At 44.7% G+C, this 18,103-nt stretch overlaps 1 protein-coding gene across 3 annotated transcripts; it reads right to left on the bottom strand.

Moving 5' to 3' along the window:
• Nucleotides 1-650: 650 nt before the first annotated feature.
• Nucleotides 651-9,023, bottom strand: LOC140000555 (uncharacterized). 3 transcript variants are annotated; one of them, XM_072030570.1, is made up of 3 exons: nucleotides 5,160-9,023; nucleotides 4,903-5,076; nucleotides 651-4,342 (listed from the first exon to the last, which is right to left on the bottom strand). In XM_072030570.1, exon 3 carries the CDS (start codon nucleotides 2,781-2,783, stop codon nucleotides 765-767), a length of 2,019 nt encoding a protein of 672 aa, XP_071886671.1. In that variant the 5' UTR covers nucleotides 2,784-4,342; nucleotides 4,903-5,076; nucleotides 5,160-9,023; the 3' UTR covers nucleotides 651-764. The 3 variants fall into 3 exon arrangements, with proteins under 3 accessions (XP_071886671.1, XP_071886670.1, XP_071886669.1); XM_072030569.1 differs by having other exon boundaries at nucleotides 651-4,263; nucleotides 4,903-9,023; XM_072030568.1 differs by having other exon boundaries at nucleotides 4,903-9,023.
• Nucleotides 9,024-18,103: the final 9,080 nt, after the last annotated feature.

An 18,103-nucleotide genomic window follows, 5' to 3' on the forward strand; every position in this document is an offset into this window, starting at 1 on the left:
CAGCTAAACACCACGCAGCCGTTCGCTCACCCTCCCCCCTCCCTCTCTGGGACGGGGGAGAGAAATGGAAAGTGAAGCCCGTGAGTTGAGATAAAGACAGTTTAATAAGACATGAAAATAATAATAATAAAAATAATAATAAAAATAATAATAATAATGATACAATGGTGATAATAGGAAAATAATAATAATATGTACAAAAAAGTGATGCACAATGCAATTGCTCACCACTCGCTGACCGATGCCCAGCCTAACCCCGAGCAGTCCGGCCCCCTCCCCCCGGCTAGCCACCCCTATATATTGTTTAGCATGACGTCAGATGGTATGGAATACCCCTTTGGCTAGTTTGGGTCACCTGTCCTGGGTCTGTCCCCTCCCAGCTCTTACTGCACCCCCAGCCTGCCCGTTGGCAGGACAGAGCAAAAGGCTGAGATGTCCTTGGCTTAGTATAAGCACTGCTCTGCAACAATTAAAGCATCGGGGTGTTATCAGCACTCTTCTCATCCTAAGCCAAAACACAGCATTCCACCAGCTACTAGGAAGAAAATTAATTCTAACTGAAACCAGGACATCTATCCACCCCTTATTCCATACCATTTATGTCATGCTCAGGTTACACTCTTTTCCATACATTCTAATTAGTCACCTATAGTAATCATGGTAGTGATAACATACAGTATAATATACTAATTAACATGGTACAATTCAGTTCATGGGCTATTCTCACCCAGTATTAAATCTCCTTGAGGTACACACCGGACCTCTCAGTTCTTTTGCATCACCCACCAAGTGTATCCAGGTCCCTGAGCGAAAGCAATTCCACGAATAGGTTTGCCTTTTCCTGAGGCAGGAGTAGCCCAGACTGTTTTACCCAGCATATTTCTTACATGCACTACAGGAACTTTATCCCCATCTACAGTACGTAACAGGTTTGATTGGGCAGGTCCAGCTCGGTTGGTAGATCCCCTAGTATTGACTAACCAGGTGGCCTTTGCCAAATGCGTATCCCAGTTTTTGAACGTCCCAGTGCCCATTGCTTTCAAGGTAGTCTTTAACAGGCCATTGTATCGTTCAACTTTCCCGGAGGCTGGTGCATGATAGGAGATGTGATACACCCACTCAATACCATGTTCTTTGGCCCAAGTGTCTATAAGGTTGTTTCGGAAGTGAGTCCCATTGTCTGACTCTATTCTTTCTGGGGTGCCATGTCGCCATAGGACTTGCTTTTCAAGGCCCAGGGTAGTGTTCCGGGCGGTGGCATGAGGCACAGCATATGTTTCCAGCCATCCGGTGGTTGCTTCCACCATTGTAAGTACGTGGCGCTTGCCATTGCGAGTTTGAGGGAGTGTGATGTAATCAATCTGCCAGGCCTCTCCATATTTATATTTCAGCCATCGTCCTCCATACCAAAGAGGCTTTGACCGTTTGGCTTGCTTGATTGCAGCACATGTTTCACAGTCATGAATAACCTGTGCTATAGCGTCCATGGTCAGGTCCACCCCTCGATCACGAGCCCATCTGTATGTTGCGTCTCTACCTTGATGGCCTGAGGTGTCATGGGCCCATCGGGCTATAAATAATTCACCTTTATGTTGCCAATCCAGGTCCACCTGAGCTACTTCAATCTTAGCAGCCTGATCCACCTGCTGGTTGTTTTGATGTTCTTCAGTAGCCCGATTCTTGGGCACATGAGCATCTACGTGGCGTACTTTCACAGCCAGGTTCTCTACCCGAGCAGCAATATCTTGCCACAATGCAGCAGCCCAGATGGGTTTGCCCCTACGCTGCCAGTTGTTTTGCTTCCATTGCTGTAACCATCCCCACAGGGCATTTGCTACCATCCATGAATCGGTGTAGAGATAGAGAACTGGCCATTTTTCTCGTTCAGCAATGTCTAAAGCCAGCTGAATGGCTTTCACTTCTGCAAACTGACTCGATTCACCTTCTCCCTCAGCAGCTTCTGCAACTCGTCGCGTAGGACTCCATACAGCAGCCTTCAATCTCCAATGCTTCCCCACAATACGACAGGACCCATCAGTGAACAGGGCATATTTCTTTTCATTCTCTGGTAACTGGTTGTACAGTGGGGCTTCTTCAGCACGACCCACCTCCTCCTCTGATGATATCCCAAAGTATTTGCCTTCTGGCCAGTCCATAATCACTTCCAATATTCCTGGGCGACTGGGGTTTCCTATTCGAGCCCGCTGAGTAATCAGTGCAACCCACTTGCTCCATGTAGCATCAGTTGCATGATGCGTAGAGGGGACCCTTCCCTTGAACATCCAGCCTAGTACCGGCAATCGGGGTGCTAGGAGGAGCTGCGCTTCAGTACCGACCACCTCCGAAGCAGATCGAACTCCTTCATATGCTGCCAATATCTCCTTTTCAGTTGGAGTATAGCGGGCCTCAGATCCTCTGTATCCCCGACTCCAAAACCCCAGGGGCCGACCTCGAGTTTCCCCAGGTTCTTTCTGCCAGAGGCTCCAGGTGGGGCCGTTCTCCCCGGCTGCAGTGTAGAGCACATTCTTTACATCTGGTCCTGTTCGAACTGGCCCAAGGGCTACTGCATGGACTATTTCCAGCTTGATTTGTTCAAAGGCTTGTCGTTGTTCAGGGCCCCATTCAAACTCATTCTTCTTACGGGTTACTTGGTAGAGTGGGTTTACAATCAGACTGTAATTTGGGATGTGCATTCTCCAAAACCCCACAACACCTAGGAAAGTCTGTGTTTCTTTTTTGCTAGTTGGTGGAGACATAGCTGTTATTTTGTTGATCACATCCATTGGGATTTGACGACGTCCATCTTGCCATTTTATTCCTAAAAACTGGATCTCTCATGCAGGTCCTTTGACTTTATTTTGTTTTATGGCAAAACCGGCTTTCAGAAGGATTTGGACTATTTTCTTCCCTTTCTCGAAAACTTCCTCTGCTGTGTCACCCCACACAATAATGTCATCGATGTACTGCAGATGTTCAGGAGCTTCCCCCTGCTCTAGCGCAGACTGGATCAGTCCATGGCAAATGGTAGGGCTGTGTTTCCACCCCTGGGGCAGCCGATTCCAAGTATATTGGACTCCCCTCCAAGTGAAGGCAAATTGTGTCCTGCACTCTGCTGCTAGAGGGATGGAGAAAAATGCATTAGCGATATCAATTGTGGCGTACCACTTGGCTGCCTTCGATTCAAGTTCATACTGAAGTTCCAGCATGTCCGGCACTGCAGCACTCAGTGGTGGCGTCACTTCGTTCAGGCCGCGATAGTCCACTGTTAGTCTCCACTCGCCATTAGACTTTCGCACTGGCCATATGGGACTATTGAAAGGTGAATGGGTCTTGCTGATCACTCCTTGGCTCTCCAATTGACGAATTAGCTTATGGATGGGAATCAGGGAGTCTCGGTTGGTGCAATATTGCCGCCGGTGCACAGTTGTGGTAGCGATTGGCACTTGCTGTTCTTCGACCCTCAGCAACCCCACAACAGAGGGGTCCTCTGAGAGACCAGGCAAGGTAGATAATGGTTTAATGCCCTCTGTCTCTAAGGCAGCTATACCAAAAGCCCACCGGAACCCTTTTGGGTCCTTGCAATATCCTCTTCTAAGATAGTCTATGCCAAGGATACATGGAACATCCGGGCCAGTCACAATGCGGTGCTTTTCCCACTCATTCCCAGTCAGACTCACTTCAGCCTCCAATACAGTCAACTGCTGAGATCCCCCTGTCACTCCACAAATACAGATGGGCTCTGGTCCTTTATAGCTCGATGGCATTATAGTACATTGTGCACCGGTGTCTACTAAAGACTTATACTTCTGTGCGCGTGATGTGCCAGGCCATCGAATCCACACAGTCCAATAAACTCGATTGTCCCTTTCCTCCCCCTGGCTGGAGGCAGGGCCCCCCTAATCCTGGTCAGAATCTTCTTCGTTTCTGTGTTTGAAGGACTGTCTGCTGGAAGTTGGAGCAGCAAACTTTTCGGAGAATCCCTTTTTCCTGATTGTTTTCTTTTGCAACTCACGTACCCGTGCCTCTAGGGTCGCGGTAGATTTTCCATCCCATTTTCTCATGTCCTCTCCATGGTCTCGTAAGTAAAACCACAGGGTGGCACGGGGTGAGTACCCACCATATCGTCTTCCTTGTGTAGGTGAACGCCTACCCCTGACAGCTGAGACACTGCTCTGTACAGGTACGGAGGAGAATAATCTCTCTTCAAGTTGGTGAACCTTTTCAGAAAGTTTCTCCCAAGTGTTCTCTTTTGGTCGGTGGACACTAGTTTGTTTAGGTGGGGAGGAAGATAGATTATTGGTCAAAAGCACTCAGACAAACAACTAGAAGAAAACAACCCCACCTGCAAGAAAAAAAAACCCTTGTGATTAGCAGTCACATAGACCTTGTCCTTGAAGCCAGCTGCTGGTAACAATATTTTTCTGAGTTCCTCAATTGGATGACGTGGGAACACTGTTGTGGGAACTTCTCATAGTTGCCCTGGTAGCTTGGTTTGCTCAGCTACAGCAGGCCATGGGATTTGCTGAGGCCTACTCCTGGTTGCTTAAAGCAAGCTCAGATCGAACAGTTGTTCCACGGACTCATGTCCACGCCCTTTGTGCCAATTCCCAACAGTCATGGAACTTAAAGGATTGTTTGTTACCTTTTCTGATTGTACATATGTATAGGCGTACTCATGTTTTTTATGTAAAAACAATGTTCTATGTATTTCGAATGTTTGATGTTCATGTGTGTGTGTTGATAGAGCGCAGACTCCCTGCGCACCCAGCGCTGCTTACTTGTCTTTTGTACCTTTTATAAATATTCCTTTTATAAATATTACTAAATTCAGATTGAGTTGAGACTTCATTTATAACACGGGTAAAGCAGACTGCACATAGGAAAATTAATAAAATTTATTACCTATTGCTGATGGGCTGGAGCAGTGAGAAACAAGCTGGGGGCATCTTCCCACATCTACTCTCTTCCACCTCTTCCCTGCACTGGGCCCGAGACTGGTTAAAGAGGCATGATCCATGAAGTAGTGGAGAAGGGAAGAAGGTAGGCACTCCGAGTTCAAGAATTGATCTGGTAACTCTGTGCACAGACCAAGATAAGAAATATTAAGTATTGCCTTGGGGGTCAGGTGAGACTCTGTGTGATGTGTGATTGACACCTACTTTTGTACGAAGCGAGTGTGGAGTTCTTATCTGCGGTTCTGTAGCTCCGCGAGCTGCATGGCTGTCGTGGTTTAACCCGGCCGGCAGCTAAACACCATGCAGCCGTTCGCTCACCCTCCCCCCTCCCTCTCTGGGATGGGGGAGAGAAATGGAAAGTGAAGCCCGTGAGTTGAGATAAAGACAGTTTAATAAGACAGGAAAATAATAATAACAAAAATAATAATAACAATAATAATAATAATGATACAATGGTGATAATACAAAAGTAATAATAGTATGTACAAACAAGTGATGCACAATGCAATTGCTCACCACTCGCTGACCGATGCCCAGCCTAACCCCGAGCAGTCCGGCCCCCTCCCCCCGGCTAGCCACCCCTATATATTGTTTAGCATGACGTCAGATGGTATGGAATACCCCTTTGGCTAGTTTGGGTCACCTGTCCTGGGTCTGTCCCCTCCCAGCTCTTACTGCACCCCCAGCCTGCCCGTTGGCAGGACAGAGCAAAAGGCTGAGATGTCCTTGGCTTAGTATAAGCACTGCTCTGCAACAATTAAAGCATCGGGGTGTTATCAGCACTCTTCTCATCCTAAGCCAAAACACAGCATTCCACCAGCTACTAGGAAGAAAATTAATTCTGTTCTAACTGAAACCAGGGCAACTGCCGAAAACGGAAAAAGCGTGAGATAAGGGAGAGAAAGGAAGAGTCTCAGGAAATTTGTTGTGCGGTACCCCTTGCACGGTAAAGTGCTTGGCAGTACACCCCACTTTTCCAGAATTGGAATTTTACTGCGTGGTACCCTGCAGGAGGTAAATTTCTGTAGCAGCACACTGACAAGGGCTAGGAGAAATGGGAGAATGTGGGTTCCAGGGGACAGGGAGATTTCCTTTGGGGAGTGTCTACCGACAGTTCTTCCTGAAGAACGATAAGAAATTGGAAAAATAATCTCAAAATTAGAGGAGATGATAAAAGAAAAAAAATAGTTAAATATTGTATATCAGTCTGGATAAATGAACCAATTTTGGAAACAGCAGTATTTTGGCCAAAATATGGGTCTGATGAAAATTCAGGCTTTAACTTTATATGTAAACAATAAGATTCCTTTTTTGGAGAAGGAGCCAAGTTATGCTCCCTATAATCCTAATATTGCATCAGTGACAGCAGCAGTTGCTCTGATCCACGCTCCACGGCGCGACTTCTCCAGGGACAGCGTCAGCTGCAGTTGCTGTGTCCCCTCCTGGAGCACCTGCCGCTGCCTCTGGTGCAATATCAGGATTTTAGGGAGCATAACTTGATTACTCCTCCAAAAACCTTATTGTTTACATATACATTTCAAGCCTGAATTTTCATCAGACCCGTTTTTTGGCCAAAGTATTTGGCCAAAATACTGAAGTTCCTTTTATTAGCTTTTTAGGCCAGATAATTACACAATATCAAACCATTTTTTAATCTTTTTTCCTAGTTTTTGGGTTGTTTTTCCAAATCCTTATCATTCTCTCCAAAGGACTATCTTTAGGCACAATCCCAGGGTCTCCAACCCCACCCTGCTGACTCTTGGAACCCTTAATCCCCAGCTCTTCCTGACGTGCTGCTGTGGACTTTACCACCCACAGGGTATCACATGCTTCACCTAGGATGAGGACAGAGGTGGGGTATACTGCCAAGCACCTCACTTCACTGTGCTCAGGGTACCATACACCTAAGGGCCCCAAACCCTCGAGACTCTCTTTCACTCCTCTCTTTCACTTCGTCCCTCTCCAGCCGAGGGGATTTCGTTCATCCCCTCACAGGACTACAGAGCCTTGCAGATCTGGACTCCATGATCGCTTTGCACTATAAGTGCATCTCATTCACACTCCACAGGAGTCTCCCTGAATCCAACCTGAGGCAAGATACGGTAAAGTTTCCCTTACCTCGGTCTGTGCACGGCTTCTCAGTCCGGGTTATCAGCAGTAATCCCAGTGCCTGTTCCCAATTCAGTCTGAACTATATCTGGGCTGTGTCTGTGTATGTCAGTGCTGGCCTCCGTTCTCCCCAGAACTTCATAGAGCCTGTCTTCAGATTAACAGTCTCAGTCCTTTGCCATCTGTACTGAGACAACCCACCACCACTGACAGGACTGCTGAAATCAGTGGAGTGCACCTTCCTGTCTGTGGTGGCAAGAAATCTTCGGCAGGTGACAAGATCCTGGAAGAGCCCCCAAACTGTAAGAAAAATCTCAAATAACTTTTTCTTCAGACAGCATCTTCTGTGAAGCTATTTTATTAGTGATTGCAATGGCGGGCGTCCTGTCAATCAGGAGCACCTTTTAGTAAACAAATCATAACCTTTTATTCCCTATTACCCGACACCTGATCACCTCCCCTGTTTCCTCATTGGCTGAATACTACAGGTTCACAAGCTACTCAATGCTCCTCTATACCATATATGTACAATTTTTTTTTCAACTCTTTAATTTCTCCTTTCTTATGTTTTGAGAACTTGTAATCTTTGTTTTACTGTTCTCACACTGCTCATCCTGTTTTTCTCAAGCTGCTAAGTTATTTTGGAACAGTGAGGCCTTCTACTGTCCACTTATTTACTTAGCATTTCTCTTTATGACTACACAACTACCTTGGAATACAGAAAAGTAATTCTCTACTGCAAAAACACAACTTAATTTCTCACAATATTAAATGGGTACTAATATTGCAATTGGACAACAGGCTCCTGTTAATCTTCCCTAAAAAGCAGATGAAACACAGTTCCTCATATAAAGCTAATTCTGTGGTTTCCTAGTTCCTATGGACTATGCTAGCAGATGGTATCAGCAGCATCCCTTCAGCTTTGGCTAAGAGTCAGCTTTTCATTTCAATTTGTCTCTTTTTAATTTCAACCATGGGCACTATATACAGTAACTGCTCGAGTTAGTCTAATAATTGTTGCAAAATACCATTTGTGGTGAAATTTAATGTCTACCTACTGAACAACAACTTGCAGATAACATTTTTTTTTTGGTCTACAGACAGATACAGAAATAATTCAAATGAATTTCCTTTATAAGTTACCCAAGGCAGATCCATGCAGTGTCACAGAGCATTCCTCCTTCCTAACAATTTGGATCTCTTTTTCAGTGATACCTTTCAAGTGCCTTTCCTTATTAGTCATGGGCCCAACTGGTAATGCAACGATCCTTAGGTCCTTGTATGAGCTTAGGACAGAGGACGAGAAGTTTGCTGCTGGCGTTGCATCTCCTCATCAATAGAGATGATTCTGCAAGAGGTATACGTCTCCCTCCAGCAGCCTAACAAATTCTGGACCATGTTTTCCTCACCACTTGAGATAACCCTGCCTCTCCTCAAGAGTCAAGACCATTCCTCTGACGATAGTGTTGGTGAATCTGCGAGGCACATTCCCTTTTGTAGGTTGCTTCCTGCTGAAGGAAAGCAAGCAGAGGAGTCAAAATGAATGGAGTGACCTTTTCCTGAGCAGGTTGCTTTCTTCATACAAAATAAAAGTTCTGGTCAATGGCCACTCTCTCTGCTTTTTACGGACAAAGATGGGGAGGATAAGATGAGAAAGGATGACAGAGGAGATTATCTTTCTTGACTGGTATCTGGAGAACCCAGTTTTGTGCAGCCCCATGAATTATAGGGACACAGTACTGTAGGAAGACTGTGCACTACGACAGGCAGTATTAACATGAAGTATGGTTCACAAAACTTTAGAAGATCTAGCTAAGAAAGTATTTCTGATTGCTATGAAAGGATTCCACATACAGGTGGGCAGGTTTCATATTGCAAGAAAAATATGATATAATGTATATAATTAGATATAAAAGTGAAGATATGAGAAACAAACTTTTTAGTATTGGGCAGTTTTTACAAAAGAATGTTCTTGGTAAAATTCTTGGTATAATATACATAAAATAAAACATTTTGATGGCTAGAGACTGTGGAAATGGGGACTGTAAACATAGTAGGATACAGGAATATGAGCCATAACTTACAGATAACAATTTTTATGTTTTAATTTATTTTATTGATCTCATGTTTAGATCCTTAACCTTATTCTCTGCTAACTGCATCCTGTCTCATTTTTATTTTTACTGATGGGATTATTATCTGTTGTATGTATTTTTAAAATTATTTTTATTTACAGATGATGACTGTTAGCTAGTGAAAAGGTCTGATATTTAAATATCTGAACCATACTTTGTTTGCTGTAGAGGAAAAAGGTTCATTTTAAATTATAAGAAAATTCTAAATTGTTGGCTTCTACTATTTTTCATCAGGACAGTAATGGTATATTAGTAAAATGTTGCTTCTAGGCTTGTGATAAACATAATGCCATGCAAACCTTTTATCCTGAAATTTTGAAAAGTATATATTATCTCAGTGGTTTTAAATTGTATTAAAGCATCTAGTGAGGTTAAAATCACCTTTTTTTCCTTCCTAAAGGATGGAAAACATGAACTGAATTCTTTGTGGCTGTATTTTTATACATTTCTTAGAGTATCCCTTAGGACTTTTTAGGAAATACAAGATTTCTACACAGAAATAAATAATTAAATGAATAAATCCTACAACTATCTTTTATTAATTCTGAAGTTCTTGGAAATGTATTTCTGCCCTTGTCATTTTGACATTCAGTGAATATTTAACAAATGTTTTCTTCCATATCATTTTAGTGTGTGACTGATGAAACGTTAAAATGCTGTCAACAGTGGTATATTTACATGTATAAGTTTGACTGCAAAAACATGTTGCCTATGTCTCCATCATGCACTAAACCATTACTATGCAGGAGAGAAAAAAGAGAGAAGAAAATGGAGGGAAGGTCCCTCCAGTATTTTCTGGACAGGTGTTCTGGTTGCTGAATCATAACTTTGATTTTGCAAGTGTGAGATTGGGATGGTGCTCGGGAATACTGGATGGGGAGGTTGTTTGTGTGATCTGATTACTGACACTTGCTTTAGTACTTAGATAATAAGGGGCAGACAAAAGTATCTCCTTAACAGTAAGTCAAAAATCACAATGAGATTTTCTCATTATTAAGCAGTGTTTTGCTGAAATGGAACTTTAGTTGTGGTTTAACCCAGTGGGCAGCTAAGCACCACACAGCCGTTCACTCACCCTCCCCCCTCCCTCTCTGGGATGGGGGAGAGAATTAGAAAGAAATGAAAGCCTGTGAGTTGAGAAAAAGACAGTTTATTAGGACAGAAAATAAATGAAAATAATAATAATAATAATAATAATAATAATAATAATAATAATAATAATAATAATAGAATCATAGAATCATAGACTACCCCGAGCTGGAAGGGACCCATAAGGATCATCAAGTCCAACTCCTGGAACCACACAGGTCTACCCAAAATTTTAGACCATGTGACTAAGTGCACAGTCCAATCGCTTCTTAAATTCAGACAGGCGTGGTGCAGTGACTACTTCACTGGGGAGCCTGTTCCACTGTGCGACCACGCTCTCGGTGAAGAACCTCTTCCTGATGTCCAGCCTAAACTTCCCCTGCCTCAGCTTAAACACCATTCCCGCGGGTCCTATCACTGGTGTTTACGGAGAATAGGTCACCTGCCTCTACACTCCTCCTCGTGAGGAAGCAGTAGACTGCGATGAGGTATCCCCTCAGCCTCCTCTTCTCCAGGCTGAAAAGGCCAAGTGACCTCAGCCGCTCCTCATACGTCTTCCCCTCTAGGCCCTTCACCATCTTCATTGCCCTCCTCTGGACACTCTCCAACAGTTTTACATCCTTTTTGTACTGTGGTGCTCAGAACTGCACACAGTACTTGAGGGGAGGCCGTATCAGCGCAGAGCAGAGCGGGACAATCATTTCCCTCGACCGACTAGCGATGCCGTGCTTGATGCACCCCAGGATATGGTTGGCCCTCCTGGCTGCCAGGGCACACTGCTGGCTCATATTCAACTTGCTATCAACCACAATCCCCAGATCCCCCAGATCCCTCTCTTCTAGGCTGCTCTCCAGCGTCTCGTCGCCTAGTCTGTACATATAGCCAGGGTTGCCCCATCCCAGGTGCAGGACCCAGCACTTGCTCTTGTTAAACTTCATGCAGTTGGTGATCGCCCAGCTCTCCAATCTGTCCAGATCTCTCTGCAAGGCTTTTCCACTCTCATCAAAGTCCACAACTCCTCCAAGTTTGGTGTCATCAGCAATTTTGCTCAGAACACCTTCTAGTCCTACATCCAAATCATTTATAAAAACATTGAATAGGACTGGCCCTAAAATGGACCCTTGAGGGACCCCACTAGTGCCCATCTGCCAGACAGATGCGGCCCCATTTACCACAACCCTTTGGGCCCTGCCCGTTAGCCAATTGCTCACCCATCGTATGATGTTTTTATTTAGCTGTATGGTGGACATTTTGTCCAGTAGGATCCTATGGGAAACTGTGTCAAAAGCTTTGCTGAAGTCCAAAAAGATCACATCATCTGGTTTCTCTTGATCGACTACATGGGTGATCTTATCATAAAAGGAAATCAAATTTGTTAGGCAGGACCTACCTCTCGTGAACCCATGTTGGCTGGGACCAATGACTGCATAGTCCCCCAGGTGCGCTTCAGTAACTTCAAGGATCATCTTCTCCATAATTTTACCAGGCACTGACCTGAGACTGACAGGCCTGTAATGGCTAGAGTCTTCTTTCTTACCCTTCTTGAAAATTAGCACATTTCCCAGCTTCCAGTCTACTGGGACCTCTCCAGATTCCCAAGATCGTTGAAAAATAATGGAGAGAGGTCCCGCGATGACATCAGCCAGCTCTTTAAGCACCCTGAGATGAATCCCATCTGGACCCATGGACTTGTATGGATCCAGGCGGAGCAGCAAATCCCGCACACGTTGAGGGTCGGTTGGGAGGTTGTCATTCCCACCATCATAGTCCTCCAGGTCAGGGCACCCTGTGTCCCGAAGCCCATCACCAGCATTGAAGACAGAGGCAAAGAAGGCATTAAACTTCTCTGCTTTGCCTGTGTCATTGTCTGTGAGGAGACCTTCTCCATTAAGTAGTGGACTTATGTTTTCTTTGGTCCTCCTTTTTCTGTTCACATATCTAAAAAAAAACTTTTTATTGCCTCCCACAATCTTGGCCAGCTTCAACTCTAGTTGGGCTTTGGCCACACGAATCTTCTCCCTACAAACGCTAACAGTGTCCCTGTATTCCTTCCACATTGCCTGACCCTCCTTCCAGCAGCCATACATTTTCTTTTTTTCCTAAGCTCCAGTAGACAATCCCTGGTCAGCCAGGCCGGCCTTCTGCCCCGCCTGCTTGACTTCCAGTATTTTGGGATTGCCTGATCCTGTGTTTTTAGGAGGCAGTGCTTAAAGACTGACCAGCACCAATGGACACCAATGCCTTCAAAAGCAGTTGCCCAGGGGACCTTGCTGACTAGTTCCCTGAGCAGCCTGAAGTCTGCTTTCCCCATATCCAGGGCTGAAGTTTTGGTGGCAGTTTTCCTTCTGTCACCATAAATTTTGAACTCAACCACTTCATGGTCACTATGGCTGAGAAGGCCACCAATTGCCACGTCCTCCACAAGACCCTCTCTGTTTTCCAGCAACAGATCTAGGAGGGCGCCTTTCCTAGTTGGCTCCCTTAGCACTTGCACCTAGAAGTTATCATCTAGGTGCTTTATGAACCTCCTGGACTTGCTCGTGTTGGCTGTGTGGCACTCCCAGTTGATGTCTGGCAAGTTGAAGTCCCCCATAAGGACAAGGGGAGTTGATCTCGAGGCATCTCTTAGTTCTGCAAAGAATACTTAATTGGCATTGTTGTTGTGGCCTGGTGGTCTGTAATAGACTCCCACAACGACATCCCCTTTATTTGTTCGTCCCTTAATCCTTACCCAGAGGCTCTCAACTTTGCCATCGCCAACTTGAAGTTCCACACAGTCCAGCCCATGCTTCACATACGCCTCCACCCCACCACCTCACCTACCCTGCCTGTCCCTCCTGAAGAGCCTGTAACCATCTATTGCAACACACCAGCCACAGGACTCATCCCACCAGGTTTCGCTTATGCCAATGATGTCGTAGTTGTGGGACTGGGCCAAGACTTCTAGCTCATCCATTTTATTCCTCATACTGCGTGCATTTGTGTAGAAGTATTTCAAATGTGCCTAATTGCATGCAGCACCTTTTGGAGCAGACCGAAGGACCTCACTAGCACACGGTCTCTCTGATCCTAGCACACCATCCCTTAGCTCTTCATTGGCGGGCCTGGTTTTATCCCTTTCCTGCTTCGACTCTAGTTTAAAGCCCTATCTATCAGCCCTGACAACTCCTGAGGAAAAATCCTTACCCCTCTCTGAGAGAGGTGCATCCCATCTGGTGCCAGCAGGCCTGGTGTCAGGTAGACCTTCCCATGATCAGCAAACCCGAAGTTCTGCCAGTTGCACCAATCTCAAAGCCACGTGTTAATGTGATGAGTCTGCATCGATCCCCCCTATCGGAAGGACAGAGGCAAACACAACCTGTGCCCCTGATCCTTTAAGTAGTCGCCCTGTTGAAGGTCTTTTTGAAACAGCAAAGATCCCATAGCTTGCTGCAGCTGAGCAGACCAAGCTACCAGGGCAACTATGAGAAGTTCCCATGACAGTGTTCCCACATCACCCAATTGAGGAATTCAGAAAAATATTGTTGCCAGCAGCTGGCTTCAAGGATGGGATCTATGTGACTGCTAATCACAAGGGGGTTGTTTTCTTGCAGGTGCGGTTGTTTTCTTGTAGTTGTTTGTCTGAGTGCTTTTGACCAATAATCTTGTGTGAGACACTATCCGCCTCTATTTAGTTCACTATAAAAGCTAGGCTATTCGGGCAATAAAAGGGAGCATGATCTGACCATACTGGTGTCTGTCGTGCTTTCGGCCATGCTTCCTGAAACATATGATGCCAGAACAGGCTGAGACCCGAACAGGCTGTGACCCGGACACACTGAGAGACGCTGAGAGATCTGACAGATGCTGACAGAAACAGAGAGACTTCAGAGACACAGAGAGCCCTGAGAGAAGCTGAGAGACGGTGGGAGAAGCTGAGAGACGCTGAGAGAAGCTGAGACCTGAGAAACGCTGAAAGACCCAACAGATGCTGAGAGACCTGAGACACACGGAGAGACTTCAGTGGCACGGAGAGCCCTGAGTGACGCTTCAGAGACACGGACAGCTCTGAGAGACACGGAGAGACCTGACAGAAGCCGGAACACCTGAGATATACTGAGAAACTCCAAGCACTGACCCGGACAAAGGACTCGCGGGGAGACGCGGGACAGTGACATCATCGCGGTCAGACGCGGAAGTCGCTGTGAGATGCGGGGTAAAATCGCGGGGAGACGCGGAAATCGCGGGGAGACGTGGGGAGAGATCGCGGTTCGACGCAGAGAGATTGCGGCTAGACGCAGAGAGAGATCACGGTTCAACGCGGGGAGAGATCGCGGGGAGACACGGAGAGATCGCAGCTAGACGCGGAAAACAAAGGAATCGCAGTGGGACGCGGGAAATTGACGTCATCACGGTGTGACGCGGGACATCCGGGATCGAGTTGGCACATAGCAGAGGGGCGGAGATCAGGACCCTGCAGCCTGTCTGAAGTAACCATGGAGGCAGCGGCGGCTGTGCTGCTTCTCTCTAGCATTCTTTTTATGAGAGGCATATACTGCAATGCAAAAAAGACTATTCGTCCCCAGATAGGTGATATAACTATCCTGTTACATAATTTGACAGATGTACAAATGTTCCTGGATAACATTCAGAGGGGTTGCCACATTGTACGGACTACTAATGACGCCTTAGCTATATTACTACCTTTATTGCGGTGCAGGAGTGCAGAGCCACAGATTACGCTAACAAATGACCACCGGCAGGCTCTTTCGCAAATAGCTTCTAAGGTTGCAGCTGGCACTGCCTGCAGCCATATAGCAGACATTACACTCTCTTTCCTAATTAGCATTCATGCGTCTCACCCATTTGCGGTGAATGGTCAGTGGCAAAAAGAAAAGGGGGAGAGTAAGGGGCGACAAAGACAGAAACAGTATCAGGAGGATGCCACTGACACTAACAGCACTGGGAATAGGAGTAGTATAAGTGCCACAGGTGATGGCAAAGGTGGAATGATAGGGCAGCTTTTTCGAGTTCTGGAATGGATTTTCCTACCGATTCAGCCAAAAACGAGTATTCCATATTCTCCCACGGGCCAAGTGATGGTTGACCAATCACGCCAGGTTTTAAAGGAACAATTAGTGAGATTAAAAGACATCAAGAACATCGATGAACAATTGTCCGAGGCATTGGTTGTCTTGAATCACTTATGTTTGACTAGTGACCGAGAAGACCCTCCTACAAGTATTCATTTTCAAACAATAAATATAGCAGCACCAAATGTGTTACCACAAATAAGAATGAATTACCGAGATCCTGCTACAGGAACTTGGAAAGGGCCATACGGGTACAGAAATACAAGTAACACCTGTGATTACAATGACACTGCTAGGCAGGGTTTAGGGGCTTATGGCACGGAGACAAGGGGTAACAGCTATAGCGTTTAGAACAATCGTACAGCAATGGCCTTACCTCCTGATGTTTTTCTGATTTGCGGGAATAGGGCCTGTCAAGGTATCCCTGCAAATGCTATTGGAGGTCCATGTTACTTAGGTAAATTTACTATATTTGCTCCTAGCTTCTCGCAGTTGCATGAGATCGCCAGACATAAACGGGCATTGCTTGCATTGGATTGCAATGATAATGTTGAATTGTGTGGGGTTGCAGCTAGAACGGCATTGGCATGGATGCCTGGAGTGGCATCTGTGGCCACACTTAACAACTTAGAAAAATTGGTATTCTGGGCCGAGAAGCAAGCCAATGCCACAACAGAGATACTTGAGGAGATGTTACCAGATCAAAATAGTCTGCGACATGCACTCTTACAGGATCGAGCTGCTATTGACTTCTTGCTTTTGGCTCAAGGGCATGGGTGTGAGGGCTTTGAGGGAATGTGCTGTATGAACCTTTCTGATCGTAATGAGTCAATTCACAAATCCATTAGTTTCCTGAAAGAGCACATGAGAAAGATTCAATATAGTATCAACCCTTTCAATCAGTGGCTCACTGATTTGTTTGAAACAATGCATAGATGGTTTCTGGGATTAATCAAAGAGGGATTAAGGATTCTGTTTGTTGTGGTGTTAATCATCATTGCGTGTTGTACTGTAATAAATGTGGTTAAAGGTTACCTGCAAAACTGTTACAACCTTTCTTGTGATTTGTGTTTCTGATACAAACAGCAATTACCCAGCCAAGTAATGAGACTCTAATGAACATGTCTTTCCTATATTATTTTTGAAGTTAATCAGAGAAGCCTTGTAGTATTGTAAAATTAAAGTCTGCTTTTTCCCTGACAAGACACATCTGGTTGTTCTACTAAATATTTATACTTGAGTAATTGAGAGTTATTAAATATATATATATAGGTTTTCCATGTAAACATGAAAATATATTATTTTTATTTACCTCTGGTTTTATTCTAGCATGATACAGATCAAATTTTTTTTTCTGCTTAGTCTGATCCAAATCCAATATCGATATATTTTTTTAACCGCGTATTTCATGTGGAAGTGTATCTCACCTGTGTACAGGAGGGAGTTTTGTTTAGTGGAAATAAAGCTGCAAGTGAAGAGAGGAATATTATTTTTGAGATCAAGGAACTCCTCCTTATTATGAAATGTAACAGTCATGAGCCATAGATTTATTTTTTTATTATTATTATTTCTGTCTCTTTTTTGTCTCATCTAATACAGTCTTCAGGACTGTGTGAAAAAAAACAGCAACTTCTCTTTGAGTCTTGAAAATGCAGATGTACCTGTGTACTTATAACCCATGTGTGGCTGGCCTGGTTGCACTGCTGAGGAGAGTTTAGATGGAAGCCTGGGACTGTTGTCTTCTGAGACTGCTCTTTGGAGGGCGGATTGGGGATCGCAGGAGATGTACGTTTGAAGCCCTAAAGTTGAGAAACTTGAACCTGCATCCTAAACCTAAGTATTGGAAAGTAAATTTGAAAATTACATGAAGTTTGGTGGAAAAGTAAATCATACTAAGAAGAGGGTATGGATTTTTTTAGCCTAGATTTTTTGGGAAGCAGTCTTATTCAAACAGGGTGAATTTGGTACATAAGTGCAAAGCTGTGGAAGATCTACCTGCAAAGAGAACCTGGGGGAAAATATTCTGGAAATGCATTTCGGGGGGGGGGGGGGGGGGGGGGGGCGGAATAAAAAAATTGGAGGACCTAAACAAGGCTATGAACTTGAGTTCAGTACAGGGCTGTAAAGGAGTGGGACTACACAACAAAGAAAGGAAAAGTGGGGTGATGGCATACCTCTGCTTGCAATTGGTATGTCCTGACTCATTGGACTACCTGTCAAAATTTCTATATGACCAAGCATTGCAAATCATTTACCATATAATTTACCAACTCAGAGGGATGAAAGGCGAGTGGGAATTTTTGAGGGAGTTTACTGGCAAGAAAGGAAGGTGCTCCGCATCCTTTTCTTACTGTTCTGGACATTCATCTTATGATGGTGTGGACCACACTCTAGAAGAGCTACTTTCTGTCTGAATAGACAGGGAGTCATGTAAGTCTTGGTCTGATATTGAGTTTTCCATTAGAGAGATTAATGTTTAATCAGAGAATCCCACCATAAACAGCTCAAAATTTTTCATGGTAACAAAACTTAATTTAAGCTATGAAACAATAATTTCTTTTATAGGGCATTAACATATGCTTTGGATAGGCCATGCAACAAAAACAATACTGTGAATTGCTTTACTGGGATGAATTTTAAAAGCAATTTTAAACATTTTGATAAGAGTCTATTTTTTGCTAGATGATTTATCTATTTACTGATTTAGTATGTGTTTTTCTCTTACAACGTGTCCTGTAATAAG

The sequence above is a fragment of the Anas platyrhynchos genome, chromosome W, assembly GCF_047663525.1.
Source record: "Anas platyrhynchos isolate ZD024472 breed Pekin duck chromosome W, IASCAAS_PekinDuck_T2T, whole genome shotgun sequence".
NCBI classification, from domain to species: domain Eukaryota; kingdom Metazoa; phylum Chordata; class Aves; order Anseriformes; family Anatidae; genus Anas; species Anas platyrhynchos.

Excerpts from the sequence above, each read along its gene's own strand:
- LOC140000555 (XM_072030570.1), bottom strand. The coding sequence starts at position 2,783 with ATGGATGTGATCAACAAAATAACAGCTATGTCTCCACCAACTAGCAAA.